The following is a 24,414-nucleotide window of genomic DNA, read 5'->3' as shown; positions in this document are numbered from 1 at the left end:
TTAAAAATGTCTTATTTGACCCTTATTGTCCTGGTGAAATCACTGCATTATAAATACATTTAAGAAGCTGTCTTAAGAACGTTGTCTCTGGTTTGCTCCGTGTAGCTAATTATATTCATTCATTCATTCATTCATTTTCTACCGCTTATCTGAACTTCTTGGGTCACGGGGAGCCTGTGCCTATCTCAGGTGTCATCGGGCATCGAGGCAGGATACACCCTGGACGGAGTGCCAACCCATCACAGGGCACACACACTCTCATTCACACACACTCACACACTACGGACAATTTTCCAGAGATGCCAATCAACGTACCATGCATGTCTTTGGACCCGGAGGAAACCCCCGAGGCACGGGGAGAACATGCAAACTCCACACACACAAGGTGGAAGCAGCAATCGAACCCCCAACCCTGAAGGTGTGAGGCGAACGTGATAACCACTAAGCCACCGTACCCCCATTAAAAAATATAATTATATGATAATATAATAAAAACATAAAAGCAACAGAAAAAATACTGACTGTTTTAGGGTTTGATTATGATCTTGTAGTCAAATTTGGACGGAAATGTCAAGACGTTCTCCGGAGTTCAACAAGCAACATTATTTACATGTACTGTCCTGTGGTTAATATTTACGCATGAAAGACTGTCTTTATTTTTTAAGCCCTGGTCACAGTTAAACTTGCATCTCAACCAACTCTGTGGTGACTGAATATGTACACAGTACTGAGGCTTTATTAAATTGAATTATCATTTCAGATTAAATATTTGTGTGTTGCATTAAGAAAAACCCAAAATATCCTGTTATATGTCTCTGGGGTTACTGGGTGTGGGAAAGGAAGATGGCTTGTAGTTCAGAGGATCGTCCGGTATTGCCATGGCTTGCTGAGTGAGCAGGTCCTTTTCATTTTAAGCAAACCAGCATTGGGAAAACAGGATAGACACAAAAGATGGAAACCAAACAGTTTAAAGCAGTGTTATTGAATAGGATTAAAATTATAGGATTAATTTAAATTAAAATAGGATTAAATTGCTGGGAAAAAGGTGGAGATAAAACACACTGGTGGATAATATGTGTCGATGAATTTTAGTCTCGCACCGGTTATTTGAAACTTACCAAGGCCACTTGATAGAAAATGTAATGTGCATGAACCTGTGATCAGATTCATCACAGACCAGTGTAGGTGTTTCTCTTAATATATGCAACGATAGATCAGATAAACATATCCATGTCCATTCGGTTCAGAAAGGTCATCCATATTTTTTTACTTATTTCTTAAATTGAAATCAGTTTTTGACACACCGAATATTAAGAACACTGGAGAACCTTCATATATAAAATTACTCAATTAACATGTATTTGTTGTGAAGATATTTTTCAGTGTCCCACACATCATAAACCAGATAAAAAAACACTAAAAATCCTCTTTCTTGAATTGAATAGGATAAATGAATAGAGAGAGAGAGAGAGAGAGAGAGAGAGAGAGAGAGAGAGAGAGAGAGAGAGAGAGACTCTTTATGATGACATAGGGACCTGTTGAAAATTTCTAGTCTAACATAAGTCCATAATGAGAGCTGCAACGAAGAGGTTTTATTGGGTTTATTTCTTAATGTACACTTTGATATCTACTTAAATATGATTGACACAATAACATAATCCCTTTAATAATTTGCTCAGATTTTGAACAGGAATAAAAACAATTATTGCTTGTTGATCATCAGAAGCGAACAGTAATTATAAATGAAGAGAAGAGGAAAGTTTTCCCCATTTTCACTGGTCAGAGTTTGTAATGTTTCAGTTTGAAAAAGCCATTAAAAAAGTCTGGTGTGTGAGGAATTGGCTCGAAATATTCCTCCAGATAGAATGACTCTAAAAGCTTGTCTGAACCAGCTGTAGAAAAATGCATACACTATCGGATTACATGTAGAATTAAAATATCCAACCCAAAGAAATAAATCAAACACAATCGGAGGAACCGAATATCCTATAAATGGATCTATGCAGTTACAGATAAAAAACGGCACCCAGGATGTCAGAAAAACTCCCACAATTATAGCTAACGTTTTCGTGGCCTTCCTTTCCGACTTGCTTATGGTGGCTTTTTCTTTGACCGTCTTCATCTGTGCATTTGTGGATCGAATTGCACGAGCTTGTCTTTGTGCTGTGTGGAAGATTTTCACGTACACACAAAGCATGATTACAGCAGGGATGTAAAAGCAGAGCAAAGGAAACACTATGGCTGCTGCTTTAGCTTGAAACACCATACATGCACCTTCACACACAAAGTTATTGTAATAAAACTCTTCATTTCCAAGAATATTGATTTCCAGAAATATCATTCCAAACCCAAGTACAGCAGAAATGCTCCAACACACAACAATCATGAATCTAATGGTAGTTGGAGTCATTTTACTGTAGTAGAGAAGCGGATGACATACAGCATAATATCTATCTAAAGAAATAATACACAGGTTTAAAATGGACGCAGTGCACACGGTGACATCCAAACTGCTGTGTATTTTACAAAAGGTGCTTCCTAAATACCAGCAAGTTTCCACCGAGCGTATCATGCTAGGAGGCATCACTATTCCTCCTACAAGCAGGTCAGCAACAGCCAGAGAGAGAATGAGGTAATTAGTTGATGTGCGCAGCTGCCTGAAATGTACCACAGTTATAATCACAAGCAGGTTTCCGATCACAGTGATAAGAGAAGACGTGCTAAAGAGGATGTAGAGCAAAACCCGAACTTCCAGACGATAATCAATCTTCAAACACGAGGTATTGAGGGAACTGAAACAAAGTGAAGGCTCCTCTGGAATCTGCAGATCAATGCGATCTGCTTCATCCATCTGCTGCACTCACAATGCCTTCCAGATCTGGAGAAAATTAATATAATGAACAAGTTATTGCATTACAACATCATTAATATAACATCATAAGCAGTATTACAGTATGTCTAAATCTATACTATACTATTGTATTATATTAAAATTTAATAATGTAAATGATTGTATTCACAACAACTCATTATACCTTGCTCTGTACCATGTCAAGGTAAGATAACCAGATAGAAGAGTGTGTAAATTTATAGTCTGTCAATGGCAATAGCAAATAGTCTAATTAATCCCTTGCGGAGCATGATGGGGGAAAAACAAACCACCCAGTTTACAGAGGATAATCTAGGGAAGCTTCCTTGAGGTTTATTTCATTATTGAGAGGTCTATGATTTGGGACAAGAGACAATCTGTTACACAATCTGGTAGTGAGGGCCCAAATGCTTTGATACCTTTTTCCAGATGGCAGCAGGGTGAAGATATTGTGTGAGGTGTGTGTGGGGTTGTTCATAATGCAGTTGGCTTTGCAGATGCAACCTGTGATGTAAATGTCGGTGATAGAGGGAAGAAAAACTTTGAACACCTTCTCTGCTGTCCACAATACTTGTCAGGACTCAGCCTGGACTTTGGCCACGTGCTTCTGTTTATGTCCTCTGTCACGTGTCTGCCCCGAGCTTGTCTCTTCCTCCCTGCCTCTGCACAACTGTTCCTCATGTGTTTTATTGTCATGTCTATTTAGCTGTGCTGTGTTACCTATGGCAGCACGGAATCCTCTCATGTTGTCATTGTCTTTGTCCTGTCGTCTTGTGTCCTAGTCTGAGTTTTTAGTTAATAAATCCTGTTTACTTTTATGCTGTCCTGCATTTGGGTCTGTTTTTACCCCACGTCGCTGACAATACTGCAGGATTTGCACTTCCCAAACCAGGCATTGATGCAGTTGCTCAGGATGCTCACACCAGTCTCTCTGTAGAATGTATTAAGGATGAGGTTGGGAAATGGGCTTTTCTAAGCCTTCACAAAAAGTAGCCTTCACAGCCTTGTCGTGGGCAAACCTGATCAAGTGGATTGAGTTGTGCAGTGCTGCACAGTTGTGATTCAGCAGAGTGGACCTGGGCAGGGGGTGGTGATGGGGGTGCTGGTTGGGGGTGGGCGATGGGGGTAGGTCCAGTGGTGGAGGGGTTGTGGATGTACAGTGTTCAGACTGGTGATGTTGGATATGCTGGTTCCCTATCTGGATTAACTGAGGAATACCACTTAGGAAGTCCAGGATACAGTTGCAGAGGGAGGTGTTCAGGTCCAGCAGACTCACCTTTTCAGTCAGGTGATAAGGAATGTTCATGTTGAATGCTGAACTGAAGTCCATGATCAGCGATTACACATGTCATTTTTTCCGCAGATGGGTAAGGCCCAGATGGAGTGTGATGGCAATGGTAATATCTGTAGAGTGGTTTTGACAATACCTGGTTCACTCGGTTACAGATATAAGATATCATGAGATTAAAACACTCTTCAAAGTTTTTTTTAAATACACACATACAACAATCAGGGGATAAAGTGCTAGTTGAAGTGTTTCATGAACAAGTAGGTCTTCAACCATCTTTCGACGATAGCCAGTGACTCAGCTGCCCGGACCTCTAGGGGAAGTTCATCCCATCACCAAGGTGCCAGAACAGAAAAGAGTCCTGTAGTAGACTTACCTCTTACCCTCAGAGATGGTGGGACCAGTGGAGCAATGCTGTAGAGCTAAGGGTGCGAAGTGCAGTGCGAGAAGTGATGAGGGCTTTGAGGGAAGAGGGAGCTGGTCCATTTTTGGCTTTGTAGGGTACAAGAGCCAGTGGAAGAAGCGCAGCAGTGGGGAGGTATGCTAGAACTGAGATTCATGATAAGCCTCTTGAAGCACTTCATGATGATGGTTGTAAGTGTGACAGGACAATCTTAATTCAGGCTGGACATTGAAGGCTTCTATGGCATGGGGACAACAGTAGTGGTCTTGAAGCATGTAGAAACAACAGCGCTGCTCAGAGAAATGTTAAGTATGTCACTAAAGACATCCACCAATTGGTTTGCACATCTTCTGTGCATTCTGGCAGGAATGTTGTCTGGTCCAGCAGCCTTACATGGATTAACTCTGCATAGTCTTTCTCACATCAGACATGCTAAGACAAAGCACCTGATCATTGGTAGAAATGGTGGTCTTCCTCCCCACCATGTCATTCTGGACCTCAAACCACACAGAATTAGTTCAACCCAACTGGAAGGAAGGTATCACTGTGACAGACAGGTGAAGTTGTCCAGGAGTTTGTGATCTCCTGGATGTCCTGCCACACCCACTGGGTGTCGCTGCTATTGTGGAAGTAGCTATGGATTCTCTGGGCACATCTTCTCTCATGTGCACCCTTTGCTTTCTCTGATGGCTAGGCCTGTTTGACCCTCACTGTTCTTAAAGCATAACTTAACCTAACCCTAAACCTAACCATGTCACCTGCTCTGAAGGCAGAGTCTCTCATCTTCAGCAGCACACAGACCTTTGCAGTCATGCATAGTTTCTAATTGGAGCGTGTGTTAATGGTCTTGGAAGCAATAACATGATCAATGCATTTAATGATGTGTCTGGACACCACTCCAGTGTTTTCCTCCAAACATGTGGACTTGCCAATTGTTGCAGCTTCACCGAACCCTCACTAGCTGTACTGCAGGCCAGTTTTACTCGTATCCAACATGCTTTTTCTAATCTTCATTTGGTTTTAAATACAACTAAAACAAAATGCATGGTTTTCGACAGAAATCTACCACTTGTTGAACATCTGCCTAAAATTTGATCTTTGTATCGTTCTTAACTTGATTATGTTGAATGCTACAAATACCTTGGTATCCGGCTTGATAGCAAGTTGTCATTTGAAACTCACGTAAAGGTGCTGGTCGGAAATTTTAAATCTTGTATTGGTTTTCCTTATCGGAATAAATCTTTTACCCATTCTTCTAAACAGCTTTTGGTTAAAACAACAGTACTTCCAATTTTGGATGATGGTGATGTAGTTTATAGGTCTGCTTCAAAAACTCTCCTTCATAAACTGGATGTTATTTATCACGCTGCAGTCGACTTTGTGACTGGAGCTTCATTTAACACTCACCATTGCCTCCTGTATCCTTTATTGAATTGGTCTTCTCTTCATTCTCGTAGACAAACTCATTGGTTTCTGTTCATTTATAAAACTCTGGATATAAAACTTATTGGTAAAACTCCCGTGTATTTACAGTCCCTTCTTAATGTTTATAATACAAGTTGTAGTCTGCGCTCTAGCCGATTTATTTAATTTTTTTCACTCCTAAAGTCCCTACTTCCTTTGGTCGCGGCTCTTTTCAGTTCTCTGCTGCATATGATTGGAATCACCTGCAGCAGACTCTTAAGCTTAGCTCATTTATATCGCTATGTTCCTTTAAAAATTCAATTCAGTCACTAACTCAAGATCACTGTACTTGTTTTTAGTTATTCGTTTGTTTTTATATGTCATTGTTTATAGATGTGTTTTTGTGTATTGTTTTAGTTTTTGTGTTGCCTTTTGGCCAGGCCTTCATTGTAAATGAGAACTGGTTCTCAATTGACTCACCTGATTAAATAAAGTAAGAAACACAGGGCCATGTACTGTAGGTTTGGATTTTGTTTTCCCTTAATAATAAAAACTGCATGTTGTGTTATAATTTTGTTATCTTTGACTAATATTTAAATTTGTTTGATGATCTGAAACATTAAAGTGTGACAAACATGCATAAAAATTTACAAATCAGGAAGGGGGCCAACACTTTTTACACTACTGTCTATATAACAGTTATTATTTAAAGTGTAGTTTGTGTGTTTGTGTATAGTTACAAGTGTGAAGGTATTTATCAAGAATAGAGGGAATTGAGGCAGCAGATATTATATTACACACCAGTCCATTTTAAACAGCTTTATGCCAAGAACATATTTTATTTTCAAACGATCAATTAAAAAAGTCTGATGTGTGAAGAATCATCCAGAAATATTTCACCAGATAGAATGACTTTAAAAGCTTGTCTGAACCAGCTGTAGAAAAATGCATACACTATCGGATTACATGTAGAATTAAAATATGCCACCCAAATTAATACATCAAACACAATAGGAGGAACCGAATATCCTATAAATGGATCAATGCAGTTACAGATAAAAAACGGCACCCAGGATGTCAGAAAAACTCCCACAATTATAGCTAACGTTTTCGTGGCCTTCCTTTCCGACTTGCTTATGGTGGCTTTTTCTTTGACCGTCTTCATCTGTGCATTTGTGGATCGAATTGCACAAGCTTGTCTTTGTGCTGTGTGGAAGATTTTCACGTACACACAAAGCATGATTACAGCAGGGATGTAAAAGCAGAGCAAAGGAAACACTACGGCTGCTGCTTTAGCTTGAAACACCATACATGCACCTTCACACACAAAGTTACTGTAATAAAACTCTTCATTTCCAAGAATATTGATTTCCAGAAATATCATTCCAAACCCAAGTACAGCAGAAATGCTCCAACACACAGCAATCATGAATCTAATGGTAGTTGGAGTCATTTTACTGTAGTAGAGAAGCGGATGACATACAGCATAATATCTATCTAAAGAAATAATACACAGGTTTAAAATGGACGCAGTGCACACGGTGACGTCCAAACTGCTGTGTATTTTACAAAAGGTGCTTCCTAAATACCAGCAAGTTTCCACCGATCGTATCATGCTAGGAGGCATCACTATTCCTCCTACAAGCAGGTCAGCAACAGCCAGAGAGAGAATGAGGTAATTAGTTGATGTGCGCAGCTGCCTGAAATGTACCACAGTTATAATCACAAGCAGGTTTCCGATCACAGTGATAAGAGAAGACGTGCTAAAGAGGATGTAGAGCAAAACCCGAACTTCCAGACGATAATCAATCTTCAAACACGAGGTATTGAGGGAGCTGAAACAAAGTGAAGGCTCCTCTGGAATCTGCAGATCAATGCGATCTGCTTCATCCATCTGCTGCACTCACAATGCCTTCCAGATCTGGAGAAAATTAATATAATGAACAAGTTATTGCATTACAACATCATTAATATAACATCATAAGCAGTATTACAGTATGTCTAATTCTATACTATACTACTGTATTATATTAAAATTTAATAATGTAAATGGTTGTATTTATAACAACTCATTATACCTTGCTCTGTACCATGTCAAGGTAAGATAACCAGATAGAAGAGTGTGTAAATTTATAGTCTGTCAATAGCAATAGCAAATAGTCTAATTAATCCCTTGCGGAGCATGATGGGGGAAAAACAAACCACCCAGTTTACAGAGGATAATCTAGGGAAGCTTCCTTGAGGTTTATTTCATTATTGAGAGGTCTATGATTTGGGACAAGAGACAATCTGTTACACAATCTGGCAGTGAGGGCCCAAATGCTTTGATACCTTTTTCCAGATGGCAGCAGGGTGAAGATATTGTGTGAGGTGTGTGTGGGGTTGTTCATAATGCAGTTGGCTTTGCAGATGCAACCTGTGATGTAAATGTCGGTGATAGAGGGAAGAAAAACTTTGAACACCTTCTCTGCTGTCCACAATACTTGTCAGGACTCAGCCTGGACTTTGGCCACGTGCTTCTGTTTATGTCCTGTGTCACGTGTCTGCCCTGAGCTTGTCTCTTCCTCCCCGCCTCTGCACAACTGTTCCTCATGTGTTTTATTGTCATGTCTATTTAGCTGTGCTGCGTTACCTATGGCAGCACGGAATCCTCTCATGTTGTCGTTGTCTTTGTCCTGTCGTCTTGTGTCCTAATCTGAGTTTTTAGTTAATAAATCCTGTTTACTTTTATGCTGTCCTGCATTTGGGTCTGTTTTTACCCCATGTCGCTGACAATACTGCAGGATTTGCACTTCCCTAACCAGGCATTGATGAGGGCTATGAAGTAAGAGGGAACTGGTCCATTTTTGGCTTTGTTGGCTACAGGAGCCAGTGGATGGAGCACAGCAGTGGGGTAGTATGCTAGAACTGAGTCTCATGATAAGCCTCTTGAAGCACTTCATGATGATGGTTGTAAGTCACTCACTTTCACTCATTTACTACCACTTATCTGTACTACCTCGGGTCACGGGGAGCCTGTACCTATCCCAGGATGGTTGTAAGTGTGACAGAATAATCTTAATTGTGGCTGGACATTGAAGGCTTCTATGGCACGGGGACAACAGTAGTGGTCTTGAAGCATGTAGGAATATCAGTGCTGCTCAGAGAAATGTTAAGTATGTCACTAAAGACATCCACCAGTTGGTTTGCACATCTTCTGTGCATTCTGGCAGGAATGTTGTTTGGTCCAGCAGCCTTACATGGATTAACTCTGCATAGTCTTTCTCACATCAGACATGCTAAGACAAAGCACCTGATCATTGGTAGAAATGGTGGTCTTCCTCCCCACCATGTCATTCTGGACCTCAAACCACACAGAATTAGTTCAACCCATCTGGAAGGAAGGTATCATTGTGACAGACAGGTGAAGTTGTCCAGGAGTTTGTGATCCACTGGGTGTCGCTGCTATTGTGGAAGTAGCTATGGATTCTCTGGGCACATCTCTCATGTGCACCGACAGAAATCTACCACTTGTTGAACATCTGCCTACAATTTTATCTTTGTATGGTTCTGAACTCGATTATGTTGAATGCTACAAATACCTTGGTATCCGGCTTGATAGCAAGTTGTCATTTGAAACTCACGTAAAGGTGCTGGTCGGAAATTTTAAATCTCGTATTGGTTTTCCTTATCGGAATAAATCTTTTACCCATTCTTCTAAACAGCTTTCGGTTAAAACGACAGTACTTCCAATTTTGGATGATGGTGATGTAGTTTATAGGTCTGCTTCAAAAACTCTCCTTCATAAACTGGATGTTATTTATCACGCTGCAGTCGGCTTTGTGACTGGATCTTCATTTAACACTCACCATTGCCTCCTGTATTCTTTATTCAATTGGTCTTCTCTTCATTCTCGTAGACAAACTCATTGGTATCTGTTCATTTATAAAACTCTGGATATAAAACTTATTGGTAAAACTACACCAGCTTACATATGTAACCCGGTTCCCTGAGATGGGAACGAGATGCTGCATCAGTGCTGACGCTATGGGAATGCTCCTTTGAGGAAGTTTTGAGGGAGCTTTGTGTGCACACACGACATTTAATGGCTCAGAAAGGAGACGTGACTGAGTGATTACTCACCAGTAAGTCCATATAAGGGCATCTACGTCACGCTGCTCCAGCTCTCTTTGTCTGAAGGAAGCACGAACGGATGCCCGGGGCGTGGCCAGCAATGCAGCATCTCGTTCCCTTCTCAGGGAACCGGGTTACATACTTAACCTGGTGTAGTTCCCTTTCGAGGGAACTCGGCGCTGCGTCAGTGCTGATGCTATGGGAACGCCAATACCAACGCCGCCATGCACCGGTCGATGACTGCACCAGAGGCAGTGAGAGAGCACGAGCAGACTGGGAACAGCAAATCCTTGGCCCCGCAGTACCTGGGACCCTGGAGTGGGGCCCAAGTCCAGGTCATAGAATCTGATAAAGGTGTGCGGAGAGGACCATCCTGCCGCAGCACAAATATCTTCAATGGGGACACCCCTGGCCAAGGCACTGGATGAGGCGATACCCCTAGTGGAGTGGGCCCTGATGCCAAGAGGTGAGGCACGACCACGCACCTCATAGGCCTGAGTAATGGCCTCCACCACCCAGTGCGCCAGGCGCTGTTTGGAAACCGGATTACCCCTATTCCAGCCCCCAAAATGGACAATACACGAGGAGGAGGTACACCACGACCTAGAGCGGTGGACGTAAGTCCTCAGGGCCCTTACCGGGCAAAGCAAGTGCAGCCTCTCCTGTTCCGCCGACTCATGGGGCGGGGGACAGTAGGCCTGCAGGATGATTGGACAACCCGCCATCCTGGGCACCTTAGGGACATATCCTGGCCTGGGGTGCAGGATAGCCTTGGACATGCCAGGGGCAAATTCTAGGCAGGCAGGGGCGATCGACAAAGCCTGCAAATCCCCGACTCTCCTGAGAGAGGCCAAGGCAAGAAGCAGAGCCGACTTCAGGGTCAGAAACTTCTCAGAGGCTGACTCCAAGGGCTCAAAGGGGGCATCCAGCAGCCCCTCCAGGGCCACAGAGAGGTCCCAGGAAGGAAGGCGTGGTCTAGAGGAAGGCCTCAGCCACCTGACACCATGCAGAAAGCAAGAGACCAAAGGGTGCCTACCCAAGGAGGCCCCAAGGACAGGTTCATGGTTCGCAGCAACTGCGGGGGTGAAGAATTGCCCCCTGCGCCTGAGAGAGGAGATCCCTCCTGATGGGAACCTCCCATGGAGTGCCATTCAGGAGGGAGACTAGGTCCGTGAACCAAACTCGAGAGGGCCAATGGGGGGCAACTAGGAGTAGGTTGACCCAGTCTTGGTGCACTCTGGCTAGGACTTGCGGGAGCAGAGCTACCGGGGGAAAGGCGTACAGACGGAGCCTCGACCACATCCATACCAGAGCATCCAGGCCCAACGGGGCCGGGTGAGAGAGGGAGAACCACAGCGGACAGTGGGTCAACTCCTCTGAGGTGAACAAATCCACTTCCCCCATGCCGAAAATCTGCCAGATTCACTCCAGCACGTGGGGGTGAAGACGCCAGTCCCCGGGCCTCAGCACCTGCCTCGACAAGATGTCTGCCTCCCGATTTACACGCCCTGGGATAAAAAAAGCTCTCAGCAAAAGAAACCTGGTCTCTGCCCAGAGCAGAATCTGCCACGCCAACCTGAACAGGGGGCATGAACGCAGACCGCCCTGATGATTGATATAGGACACCACTATGGTGCTGTCCATCCACACTAGGACATGGCAGCCCTTGAGGTATGGGAGAAAGTGTTTCAACGCTAGAAACACAGCCCTCATCTCCAGGCAATTTATGTGTCATGAGAGAGAGTGAGGCGTCCGTTGAAAGAGTCCTGCGACGGTGACACGCCCCTAGAATGGGACCCAAGGCCATGAACCGGGGTCTTTTCCACATAATAAGGGTACAAAGCCCACGGCGTGTAACCCGTATAACCCTGAGGAGATGCCTGCGAGGATGAAAGCCCTCATGTTAAGCAGACCCAAAGGGATAACATTGGCTGTGTGCACACACGACATTTAATGGCTCAGAAAGGAGACGTGACTGAGTAATTACTCGCCAGTAGATGAAGGCAGATGAAGGCAGATGTGCCCGCATCGTGGTTGAGTCCCAAACCACCCCCAGAAAGGTGGTTCTTTGAGAAGGAGAAAGCACACACTTTCCGGGGTTCAACCTGAGGCCTAAGGACCTCATGTGGGCAAGCACAGCATCTCGATGACTGGCTACTATAGCCTCCGACTGGGCCAAAATGAGACAGTCGTCTAGGTAGTTCGGTACACGGATGCCCTGGAGACGCAACGGTGCCAGGGCAGCGTCCATGCACTTCGTAAACGTGCATGGTGAAAGGGCTAGGCCAATAGGAAGGACATTATACTGGTACGTTTCGCCCCCGAAAGTGAACCTGAGGAACCCCCTGTGCTCTGGCAGGATGCTTATGTGAAAATAAGCATCCTTGAGGTCAATTGTGACAAACCAGTCCTCGGATCTGATCTGGGACACGATCATCTTGAGCATGAGCATCTTGAACTCGTAAGTCTTCAGAGTTCAGAAGCGAGAGGAGTTCCTCTCGGAGGAACACTGCCTGGTGCCCGCCCACGATTGTGGGCAACACACCCTGGACACACGGAGGACGGGAGGAAAACTGGATCCTGTACCCCCTTTCTACAGTATCCAGGACCCACTGAGACACCCCTGGCAGAAGTGTCCACGCTGCCAGGCCATGTGACAGTGGCGTCAAGCTCGTGCAGACCTCCCGGGTGCCCTGAAACAGTACACCGGCAGGAGCTAACCCAGGAAGATCCGCACAAGAAATGGGAGCTGACACAGGCCCCACTGCCGCCCGAAACAACAAAGGCGGTGGGGAAGGCAGTAGGGGGAGCGTCCCCAAATAGGGTGCTCCCAGGAGCCCCTGCCCTCAGGCATCAGGACTCCTTCGCGGCCTGTTTGGCTGAGATGACCGACCTAAGGTCCCCTCTCACCGGACGGGTCTGGGCCCGGGCATGCGAACCGGCCTCCCTAGTCCTAGACCGCCACACTAACTCTTTTCACTGCCCTGAGCGAGCTAGAAGGGGGGCGGCTAGATAACAGCCCAGGCTGCTCCCTGCGGCAAGGGAGAAATTCCCTGAATGCCGCTGACAGGCGTTTCACCTCCTGGTGCCTGTCAACGACAGTACTAACCGAGTCGCTGAACAAACCCTGAGGTGAAACCAGGGCGTCCAGAAGAAAGGACTTATCCTTCTCCTTTATGCCCATCAGATTAAGCCACAAGTGCCTCTCCGTGGCAACCAGTGCAGCCATAGAACGGCCTATAGAGCGGGCCGTCTGCTTCATGGCACGCAGCGTGACATCAGTGGCGCGGCGGAGCTCGGACACCGCCTGAGGTCCCAGCCCTTCGCCGCCATCCAGCTCTGCCAGCAGGTCAGCCTTGTAGGCCTGCAAGACTGCCATGGTGTGCAGCGCCACACCTGCTTGACTTGCTGCCTCATAGGCCTTACCCACAAGGGCCAAAGTGGTCCTACATAGTTTGGATGGAAGGGCAGGTTTCCTCCATGCGGGCAATGCAGGGGAGAGATAACTGGCCAGCGTCTCTTCAACTCTAGGCATCGCTCCATACTCATGGTCTTCAAGCCCCATAATGGCTGAATAATTGGATATGGCCGGAGAAAATACGCACGCCGAATAGTGATTTTTCCAAGACCTCAATACCTCAGTATGGAGGTATGGAAGAAAAGGCAGAGGCCTACGTGCAGGTGGCTGATGGCACGAAGATAGAAAGCGGTCGTCCAGCTTAGAACGGACGACACCAACTACCTCTTCAGGCTAATCTAAATTTAACTTCTCGACAGCCTGAGTTATTACCTCGAGGAGCCCCTCGCACGAGACTGATTGCGTTGGCCATTCCGAGGTAGAAAGCCACTCCCCTTCGACATTGAGCATCTCGGAGCCAGACACGGAAAGCAGCATGCACTCTTCCGGGTTGGGAAGAGCTCCCGAACATGAAACTGAGTGATCGGAGTCAGGGTAGAGGGCAAGAGAAAGGGAAACACCCGTCTCTTGCTCCGCCTCTGCTAACTCAACCTGTGAACCCCATGATTGAAGCCGCCGCGCTGCCTCGGCAGACGCAGGACCCGAACAACGAGGTGCAGACCCAGCTGAAAATACAGCCAGGCGGGATCGGAGCATGCAGAGAGGGAATCCCTCACAATGCACGCAGCCGGCTCCCTTGAGAGCTGACCGGGCATGCTCCTCTCCCAAACACACAATGCAAAGAGAATGCGCGTTGCCCCCCGTGATTAAGCTGGGGCACGGATGCACGCATTTCTTACAGTGCTTTGACTGCAACATATTGCATAGTCATTCCCTATTTTTTTCTTTCCCTGCACTTGACAGACAGACAAACGACACACATACACAGAGCACTTCCTGAATATTAAGAAAGCTGTAGCAGCGTGATGTAGATGCCCTTATATGGACTTACTGGCGAGTAATTACTCAGTCACGTGTCCTTTCCGAGCCATTAAATGGCGTGTGTGCACACAGAGCTTCAGACACAACTTCCGCAAAGAAGCATTCCCATAGCATCAGCACTGATGCAGAGTTGAGTTCCCTCGAAAGGGAACTCCCTTGTATTTACAGTCCCTTCTTAATGTTTATAATACAAGTCGTAATCTGCGCTCTAGCCGATTTTTTAAATTTTTTTCACTCCTACTTCCTTTGGTCGCTGCTCTTTTCAGTTCTCTGCTGCATATGATTGGAATCACCTGCAGCAGACTCTTAAGCTTAGCTCATTTAAATCGCTATGTTCCTTTAAAAATTCAATTCAGTCACTAACTCAAGATCACTGTACTTGTTTTTATTTATTTAATTGTTTTTATATGTCATTTTTTATAGTTGTGTTTTTGTGTATTGTATTAGTTTTTGTGTTGCCTCTTGGGCAGGCCTTCATTGTAAATGAGAACTGGTTCTCAATTGACTCACCTGATTAAATAAAGTAAGAAACACAGGGCCATGTACTGTAGGTTTGGATTTTGTTTTCCCTTAATAATAAAAACTGCAATTTGTTAGATGATCTGAAACATTAAAGTGTAACAAACATGCATAAAAATGTACAAATCAGGAAGGGGGCCAACACTTTTTACACTACTGTCTATATAACAGTTATTATTTAAAGTGCAGTTTGTGTGTTTGTGTATAGTTACAAGTGTGAAGGTATTTATCAAGAATAGAGGGAATTGAGGCAGCAGATATTATATTACACACCAGTCCTTTTTAAACAGCTTTATGCCAAGAACATATTTTATTTTCAAACGATCAATTAAAAAAGTCTGATGTGTGAAGAATCATCCAGAAATATTTCACCAGATAGAATGACACTAAAAGCTTGTCTGAACCAGCTGTAGAAAAATGCATACACTATCGGATTACATGTAGAATTAAAATATGCAACCCAAATTAATACATCAAACACAATCGGAGGAACTGAATTTTCTATAAAAAGACCTATGGAGTTACAGATAAAAAACGGCGCCCAGGATATCAGGAAAACTCCCACAATTATAGCTAACGTTTTCGTGGCCTTCCTTTCCGACTTGCTTATGGTGGCTTTTTCTTTGACCGTCTTCATCTGTGCATTTGTGGATCGAATTGCACGAGCTTGTCTTTGTGCTGTGTGGAAGATTTTCATGTACACACAAAGCATGATTACAGCAGGGATGTAAAAGCAGAGAAAAGGAAACACTATGGCTGCTGCTTTAGCTTGAAACACCATACATGCACCTTCACACACAAAGTTATTGTAATACAACTCTTCATTTCCAAGAAAATTGATTTCCAGAAATATCATTCCAAACCCAAGTACAGCAGAAATGCTCCAACACACAACAATCATGAATCTAATGGTAGTTGGAGTCATTTTACTGTAGTAGAGAAGCGGATGACATACAGCATAATATCTATCTAAAGAAATAATACACAGGTTTAAAATGGACGCAGTGCACGTGGTGACATCCAAACTGCTGTGTATTTTACAAAAGGTGCTTCCTAAATACCAGCAAGTTTCCACCGAGCGTATCATGCTAGGAGGCATCACTATTCCTCCTACAAGCAGGTCAGCAACAGCCAGAGAGAGAATGAGGTAATTAGTTGATGTGCGCAGCTGCCTGAAATGTACCACAGTTATAATCACTAGCAGGTTTCCGATCACAGTGATAAGAGAAGACGTGCTAAAGAGGATGTAGAGCAAAACCCGAACTTCCAGACGATAATCAATCTTCAAACACGAGGTATTGAGGGAACTGAAACAAAGTGAAGGCTCCTCTGGAATCTGCAGATCAATGAGATTGTCCATCTGCTGTACTCACAGTGCCTTCCAGATATGGAAAAAATTAATATAATGAACAAGTTATTGCATTACAACATCATTAATATAACATCATAAGCAGTTTTACAGTATGTCTAAATCTAATAGTATTATATTAAAGTTTAATAATGTAAATGATTGTATTTATAACAACTCATTATACCTTGCTCTGTACCATGTCAAGGTAAGATAACCAGATAGAAGAGTGTGTAAATTTATAGTCTGTCAATAGCAATAGCAAATAGTCTAATTAATCCCTTGCGGAGCATGATGGGGGAAAAACAAACCACCCAGTTTACAGAGGATAATCTAGGGAAGCTTCCTTGAGGGTTATTTCATTATTGGGAGGTCTATGATTTGGGACAAGAGACAATCTGTTACACAATCTGGCAGTGAGGGCCCAAATGCTTTGATACCTTTTTCCAGATGGCAGCAGGGTGAAGATATTGTGTGAGGTGTGTGGGGTTGTTCATAATGCAGTTGGCTTTGCAGATGCAACCTGTGATGTAAATGTCGGTGATAGAGGGAAGAAAAACTTTGAACACCTTCTCTGCTGTCCACAATACTTGTCAGGACTCAGCCTGGACTTTGGCCACGTGCTTCTGTTTATGTCCTCTGTCACGTGTCTGCCCCGAGCTTGTCTCTTCCTCCCTGCCTCTGCACAACTGTTCCTCATGTGTTTTATTGTCATGTCTATTTAGCTGTGCTGTGTTACCTATGGCAGCACGGAATCCTCTCATGTTGTCGTTGTCTTTGTCCTGTCGTCTTGTGTCCTAGTCTGAGTTTTTAGTTAATAAATCCTGTTTACTTTTATGCTGTCCTGCATTTGGGTCTGTTTTTACCCCACGTCGCTGACAATACTGCAGGATTTGCCCTTCCCAAACCAGGCATTGATGCAGTTGCTCAGGATGCTCACACCAGTCTATCTGTAGATTGTATTAAGGATGAGGGTGGGAAATGGGCTTTTCTCAGCCTTCACATAAAGTAGAGACACTTCTAGACATTCTTGTTGATGATAATGGTGCTGGCGTTAAGGGACCAGGTGAGGTTCTCTGCCATATGATCACAAAGGAATTTGGTACTCTTGATGCTCTTTATAGTGAGCATCTTTATGTTCAGTGAAGAATGGGCCATCCATGCTCTACTGAACTCAACAAGAATCGTTTTTCTTTTATCCCCATTCAGAGAGATGTGGTTGGCTCTATACTAGACTGTTAGCTGTTGTACTTTCTTGCAGATGAGACCCACAACAGCCTTGTCGTGGGCAAACCTGATCATGTGGATTGAGTTGTGCAGTGCTGCACAGTTGTGATTCAGCAGAGTGGACCTGGGCAGGGGGTGGTGATGGGGGTGCTGGTTGGGGGTGGGGGTGGGCGATGGTGGTAGGTCCAGTGGTGGAGGGGTTGTGGGTGTACAGTGTTCAGTCTGGTGATGTTGGATATGCTGGTTCCCTATCTGGATTAACTGAGGAATACCACTTAGGAAGTCCAGGATGCAGTTGCAGGGGGAGGTGTTCAGGTCCAGCAGACTCACCTTTTCAGTCAGGTGATAAGGAATGTTCATGTTGAATGCTGAACTGAAGTCCATGATCAGCGATTATACATGTCATTTTTTCCACAGATAGGTAAGGCCCAGATGGAGTGTGATGTCAATGGTAATATCTGTAGAGTGGTTGGGATGATACCTGAACTGCAGAGGGTCCAGTGAGGGTGTCAGCAGGGTTTTGATGTGCCTTATTTACATTTACATTTACAGCATGTGACAGACTCTCTTATCCAGAGCAACATACAAAAGTGCTTTTAAGTCTCTATCATTGAATACATTAATGCTGGTTCACTCGGTTACAGATCTAAGATACCATGAGAATAAAACACTGTTCAAAGTTTTTTTTTTTTTTTAATAAACACATACAACAAGTAGGGGATAAAGTGCTAGATGAAGTGTTTCATGTACAAGTAGGTCTTCAACCGTCGTTCGACGATAGCCAGTGACTCAGCTGCCCAGACCTCTAGGGGAAGTTCATCCTACCACCAAGGTGCCAGAACAGAAAAGAGTCCTGTAGTAGACTTACCTCTTACCCTCAGAGATGGTGGGACCAGTGGAGCAATGCTGTAGAGCTGAGGGTGCAGAGTGCAGTGTGCAAAGTGATGAGGGCTTTGAGGTAAGAGGGAGCCGGTCCATTTTTGGCTTTGTTGGCTACAGGAGCCAGTGGAAGGAGCGCAGCAGTGGGGTGGTATGCTAGAATTGAGCCTCATGACAAGACTCTTGAAGCACTTCATGATGATGGTTGTAAGTCACTCACTCCCACTCATTTTCTACCGCTTATCCGAACTACCTCGGGTCATGGGGAGCCTGTGCCTATCCCAGGATGGTTGTAAGTGTGACAGAATAATCTTAATTGTGGCTGGACATTGAAGGCTTCTATGGCATGGGGACAACAGTAGTGGTCTTGAAGCATGTAGGAACAACAGTGCTGCTCAGAGAAATGTTAAGTATGTCACTAAAGACATCCACCAGTTGGTTTGCACATCTTCTGTGCATTCTGGCAGGAATGTTGTCCGGTCCAGCAGCCTTACATGGATTAACTCTGCATAGTCTTTCTTACATCAGACATGCTAAGACAAAGCACCTGATCACTGGTAGAAATGGCTCCCCACCATGTAATTCTGGACCTCAAACCACACAGAATTATTTCAACCTAACTGGAAGGAAGGTATCACTGTGACAGACAGGTTAAGTTGTCCAGGAGTTTGTGATCTCCTGGATGTCCTGCCACACCCACTGGGTGTCGCTGCTATTGTGGAAGTAGCTATTGATTCTCTGGGCACATCTTCTCTCATGTGCACCCTTTGCTTTCTCTGATGGCTAGGCCTGTTTGACCCTCACTGTTCTTTAAGCTTAACCTAACCCTAAAACTAACCATGTCACCTGCTCTGAAGGCAGAGTCTCTCATCTTCAGCAGCACACAGACCTTTGCAGTCATGCTTGGTTTCTGATTGGAGCGTGTGGTAATGGTAATGGAACAATGGTGAACCTTCCCAGGAGTCGCCGGCCGACCAAAATTACATGTCACAAAAGACCCCACAATAACATCCAAAGAACTGCAGGCCTCATTTGCCTCAGTTAAGGTCAGTGTTCATGTCTGAAGAAATCCTGAAGGACAATGTGCGGCCATCTGTTCTTGATTTCAAGCTGAAGCTAACTTGGGTTCTGCAGCAGGAAAATGATCGACTGAAATGCTGTGGCATGACCTTAAAAAGGTGTTTCATGCTTGAAAACCCTCCAGTGTGACTGAATTATAACAATTGTGCAAAGATGAATGGACCAAAATCCCCCCACAGTGCCTCTAACAGACTGATTGCAAGTTATCGCAAACGCTTGATTGCAGTTCTTGCTGCTAAGGGCGGCCCGACCAGTTATCAGGTTTAGGGGCGAACACTTTTTCACACAGTGCCATGTAGGTTTGGATTTTGTTTTCCCTTAATAATAAAAACTGCATGTTGTGTTTAATTGTTGTCTTTGACTAAAATTTTAATTTGTTTGATCTGAAACATTAAAGTGTGACAAACATGCAAAAAAAATTACAAATCAGAAAGCGGGCCAACACTTTTTACACCACTGTCTATATAACATTTATTATTTAAAGTGCAGTTTGTGTGTTTGTGTATAGTTACAAGTGTGAAGGTATTAATCAAGAATAGAGGGAATTGAGGCAGCAGATATTATATTACACACCAGTCCTTTTTAATTAAACAGCTTTATGCCAAGAACATATTTTATTTTCAAACGATCAATTAAAAAAGTCTGATGTGTGAAGAATCATCCAGAAATATTTTACCAGATAGAATGACTCTAAAAGCTTGTCTGAACCAGCTGTAAAAAAATGCATACACTATCGGATTACATGTAGAATTAAAATATGCCACCCAGATTAATACATCAAACACAATCGGAGGAACCGAATATCCTATAAATGGATCTATGCAGTTACAGATAAAAAACGGCACCCAGGATGTCAGAAAAACTCCCACAATTATAGCTAACGTTTTCGTGGCCTTCCTTTCCGACTTGCTTATGCCGGCTTTGTCCTCGACCGTCTTCATCTGTGCATTTGTGGATCGAATTGCACGAGCTTGTCTTTGTGCTGTGTGGAAGATTTTCACGTACACACAAAGCATGATTACAGCAGGGATGTAAAAGCAGAGCATAGAAAACACCACGGCTCCCACTTTGGCTTGAAACACCATACATGCACCTTCACACACAAAGTTATTGTAATAAAACTCTTCATTTCCAAGAATATTGAGCTCCAGAAATATCATTCCAAACCCGACAGAGACAGAAATGCTCCAACACACAACAATCATGAATCTAATGGTAGTTGGAGTCATTTTACTGTAGTAGAGAAGCGGATGACATACAGCATAATATCTATCTAAAGAAATAATACACAGGTTTAAAATGGACGCAGTGCACGTGGTGACGTCCAAACTGCTGTGTATTTTACAAAAGGTGCTTCCTAAATACCAGCAAGTTTCCACCGATCGTATCATGCTAGGAGGCATCACTATTCCTCCTACAAGCAGGTCAGCAACAGCCAGAGAGAGAATGAGGTAATTAGTTGATGTGCGCAGCTGCCTGAAATGTACCACAGTTATAATCACAAGCAGGTTTCCGATCACAGTGATAAGAGAAGACGTGCTAAAGAGGATGTAGAGCAAAACCCGAACTTCCAGACGATAATCAATCTTCAAACACGAGGTATTGAGGGAACTGAAACAAAGTGAAGGCTCCTCTGGAATCTGCAGATCAATGAGATTGTCCATCTGCTACACTCACAGTGTCTTCCAGATCTGGAGAATATTAATATAAATCAGTCATTGGCATTAGAAGATCATTGTTAAGAAATATTATATCTGTAAAACACAATAAACAAATGACCTTGACTAATATACTGTATATAAGAATTCTAATGTTCATTATACCTTTTCTGTACTATGTCAAGGAAAGATAACCAGAGAGAAGAACATGTAAATTTATAGTCTGTCTCAGCCAATAGCAGTCCGTCGGTTTAATCCCCGATGGCGCATGAGGGAAGAAATACAAATTTCTGAGTCCAATATTCCAAGAATAATCTGAAGTTTAATGAGGTTTATTCCATTAAAAAACATGCAACTTGGATGTATCCTGGTTATAATCTAGGCCATAGCATTTTATCACAATGGGTTTATAATTCAGCGATTATTATAAACAAAGCAATGAAAAAATGATCTCCAAAGGGGCTTCCTGTACTTGCAGACTATCCTAATGGCAGATATTTTTACACAGAAGTGATGTAACATAGTGAGCAGAAGAAGGACACAAATGCAGAACCTCACAATTTGCTTTATTAAGTAAAATCCAGAAAACAGTGTTATTGTTCACAGTGGTGGTCAAAACACAGGCAGACTTCAGAATATTTACAAATCCCAAAGAACTAACAGGCAAAGATCTAGGAAAAGGGAATCAGAGTGAAAGTCTGAAACCTAGGTTTGGACAAATAAACGGTGATATGGCCCAATGAGATAAAGAACAGCAGAACATAAATAAACTAACAAATCAGGTTAAAACATGGACAATGTGATTATAATCATAATCAACACAATGTGGGAGAACAATGAGGACATTTATGGGGTCATTAGCCCCAGGGTAGAATATCCAGGAGCACTAGATACTGCCATAAATCTTTCTCTTGACAGACCTACAATCAGTCAGGTCATGAAACTCCAGTTCAGCCAGAATAAATCTTTAAAAGTGAAACCTAGAAGCCTTTATATGGTTGAATAAACTTCACCTGGCTGTGTTCAACGCTTTATTAAGCACTTGAGCAAGACCTAAACCTAGTCTGTCGGGAAATGGAGAAAAGAAAAAAACCCACCCTAAACCTGACAATACCTGTAGTTCCACACTAATGACTCTGTAACAGAAGATTAGTTTAATGCAAATCTTGGTCTTTGATCTATTTGTACTATAGTGAGAATACATTTTTCAATACTTATTATAAAACACTTCTATAAGTCTCTATTATTAAAGGTGTGTGCTAAAAGAAAAAAGCTGCAGAAAACAACAACGATGTCCACATCTGTTTAATAAATCATTTGCGTGGCAGGTCATAACCAGTGTCAATTATAAACACAGTATGTTAGTGCTTATGGAGCAAAGTCTCCATGGAAATTTCTTACTCGGGTACCAGAAGGACAAGTTCACCTCCAGTCACATGGTCTACAGCCCTAAACTCCATCAGCCCTAAGCTGGAATACACACACACATTTTTATGTGTTTTATATGTATATATGAGCGATGATCACTGTAAATAACATTAATAGAAATTAAGCTCCAAAGACATGTGCACACACAAGTGACTGTAAAAATAGAAGGTGGGAACAGAACAGCTGAAATAAATGTTGCTAGAATTGAACCAGGCGATATACAGTTTGAAAAGAGCCCTTAAAAAAGTCTGGTGTGTGAGGAATTGGGTCGAAATATTCCCCCAGATAGAATGACTCTAAAAGCTTGTCTGAACCAGCTGTAGAAAAATGCATACACTATCGGATTACATGTAGAATTAAAATATCCAACCCAAAGAAATACATCAAACACAATTGGAGGAACCGAATATCCTATAAATGGATCTATGCAGTTACAGATAAAAAACGGCACCCAGGATGTCAAAAAAACTCCCACAATTATAGCTAACGTTTTCGTGGCCTTCCTTTCCGACTTGCTTATGGTGGCTTTGTCGTCGACCGTCTTCATCTGTGCATTTGTGGATCGAATTGCACGAGCTTGTCTTTGTGCTGTGTGGAAGATTTTCAGGTACACACAAAGCATGATTACAGCAGGGATGTAAAAGCAGAGCATAGAAAACACCACGGCTCCCACTTTGGCTTGAAACACCATACATGCACCTTCACACACAAAGTTACTGTAATAAAACTCTTCATTTCCAAGAATATTGAGCTCCAGAAATATCATTCCAAACCCGACAGAGACAGAAATGCTCCAACACACAACAATCATGAATCTAATGGTAGTTGGAGTCATTTTACTGTAGTAGAGAAGCGGATGACATACAGCATAATATCTATCTAAAGAAATAATACACAGATTTAAAATGGACGCAGTGCACACGGTGACGTCCAAACTGCTGTGTATTTTACAAAAGGTGCTTCCTAAATACCAGCAAGTTTCCACCGATCGTATCATGCTAGGAGGCATCACTATTCCTCCTACAAGCAGGTCAGCAACAGCCAGAGAGAGAATGAGGTAATTAGTTGATGTGCGCAGCTGCCTGAAATGTACCACAGTTATAATCACAAGCAGGTTTCCGATCACAGTGATAAGAGAAGACGTGCTAAAGAGGATGTAGAGCAAAACCCGAACTTCCAGACGATAATCAATCTTCAAACACGAGGTATTGAGGGAGCTGAAACAAAGTGAAGGCTCCTCTGGAATCTGCAGATCAATGCGATCTGCTTCATCCATCTGCTGCACTCACAGTGCCTTCCAGATCTGAGGAGGTAAAGTTCAGACTATCGCATTAACATGTCATTATACTAATGTAAAACAATCCAATGATCTTGACTGGTCTGGTGCATAAATAGTGCAGAGCACATCAGAGCTTTACAATTCATGAAGTTCTTAACATTTGTATTAATAATAATCCATCATACCTTCCTCTGGAACATGTAGGTGATGTTAACCTAAGAGAAGAACATCTAAATTTATAGTCTGTCTTGGCCAATAGCAATCTGTAACATTAATTCCTGGTGGAGAATGACGGGCAAATAAACAACCACCCTAAAGACAGGAAACCAGGATGCTGTATAACTATTAAAAAAGGCTTGGAAATAATGTGACTTTACAGTGACTTGTTACAGTGAATTTACTAATGTGACTTGTGCTTTTTGTGACTTTCATGACGCTCATTAACATGGAGAACCATGACAGAGAACCTGGTGCCTGGTGACTTTACAGGAATCTTGTGGTGTTTCATACACATTCAATG

At 43.2% G+C, this 24,414-nt stretch overlaps 5 protein-coding genes across 5 annotated transcripts; all 5 read right to left on the bottom strand.

Moving 5' to 3' along the window:
• Positions 1-1,813: 1,813 nt before the first annotated feature.
• LOC113651733 (trace amine-associated receptor 1-like) lies at positions 1,814-2,851 on the bottom strand. Its single transcript, XM_047817971.1, has one exon. The coding sequence runs from the start codon at positions 2,849-2,851 to the stop codon at positions 1,814-1,816; it is 1,038 nt and encodes a 345-aa protein (XP_047673927.1).
• A 3,969-nt stretch (positions 2,852-6,820) lies between these two features.
• Positions 6,821-7,865, bottom strand: LOC113651734 (trace amine-associated receptor 1-like). Its single transcript, XM_047818843.1, has one exon. The coding sequence runs from the start codon at positions 7,856-7,858 to the stop codon at positions 6,821-6,823; it is 1,038 nt and encodes a 345-aa protein (XP_047674799.1). The 5' UTR covers positions 7,859-7,865.
• A 7,458-nt stretch (positions 7,866-15,323) lies between these two features.
• LOC125145558 (trace amine-associated receptor 1-like) lies at positions 15,324-16,355 on the bottom strand. Its single transcript, XM_047818916.1, has one exon. It carries the CDS (start codon positions 16,353-16,355, stop codon positions 15,324-15,326), a length of 1,032 nt encoding a protein of 343 aa, XP_047674872.1.
• A 3,806-nt stretch (positions 16,356-20,161) lies between these two features.
• On the bottom strand, positions 20,162-21,210 carry LOC113651755 (trace amine-associated receptor 1-like). The gene has a single exon (XM_047818895.1). It carries the CDS (start codon positions 21,191-21,193, stop codon positions 20,162-20,164), a length of 1,032 nt encoding a protein of 343 aa, XP_047674851.1. The 5' UTR covers positions 21,194-21,210.
• A 607-nt stretch (positions 21,211-21,817) lies between these two features.
• On the bottom strand, positions 21,818-24,259 carry LOC113651748 (trace amine-associated receptor 1-like). Its single transcript, XM_047818800.1, has one exon. It carries the CDS (start codon positions 23,889-23,891, stop codon positions 22,854-22,856), a length of 1,038 nt encoding a protein of 345 aa, XP_047674756.1. The 5' UTR covers positions 23,892-24,259; the 3' UTR covers positions 21,818-22,853.
• Positions 24,260-24,414: the final 155 nt, after the last annotated feature.

This window comes from Tachysurus fulvidraco, chromosome 9, assembly GCF_022655615.1.
Source record: "Tachysurus fulvidraco isolate hzauxx_2018 chromosome 9, HZAU_PFXX_2.0, whole genome shotgun sequence".
NCBI classification, from domain to species: Eukaryota; Metazoa; Chordata; class Actinopteri; order Siluriformes; family Bagridae; genus Tachysurus; species Tachysurus fulvidraco.
The sequence above is the reverse complement of the archived record's forward strand: the minus strand, read 5'-3'. Positions and strand labels throughout refer to the sequence as shown.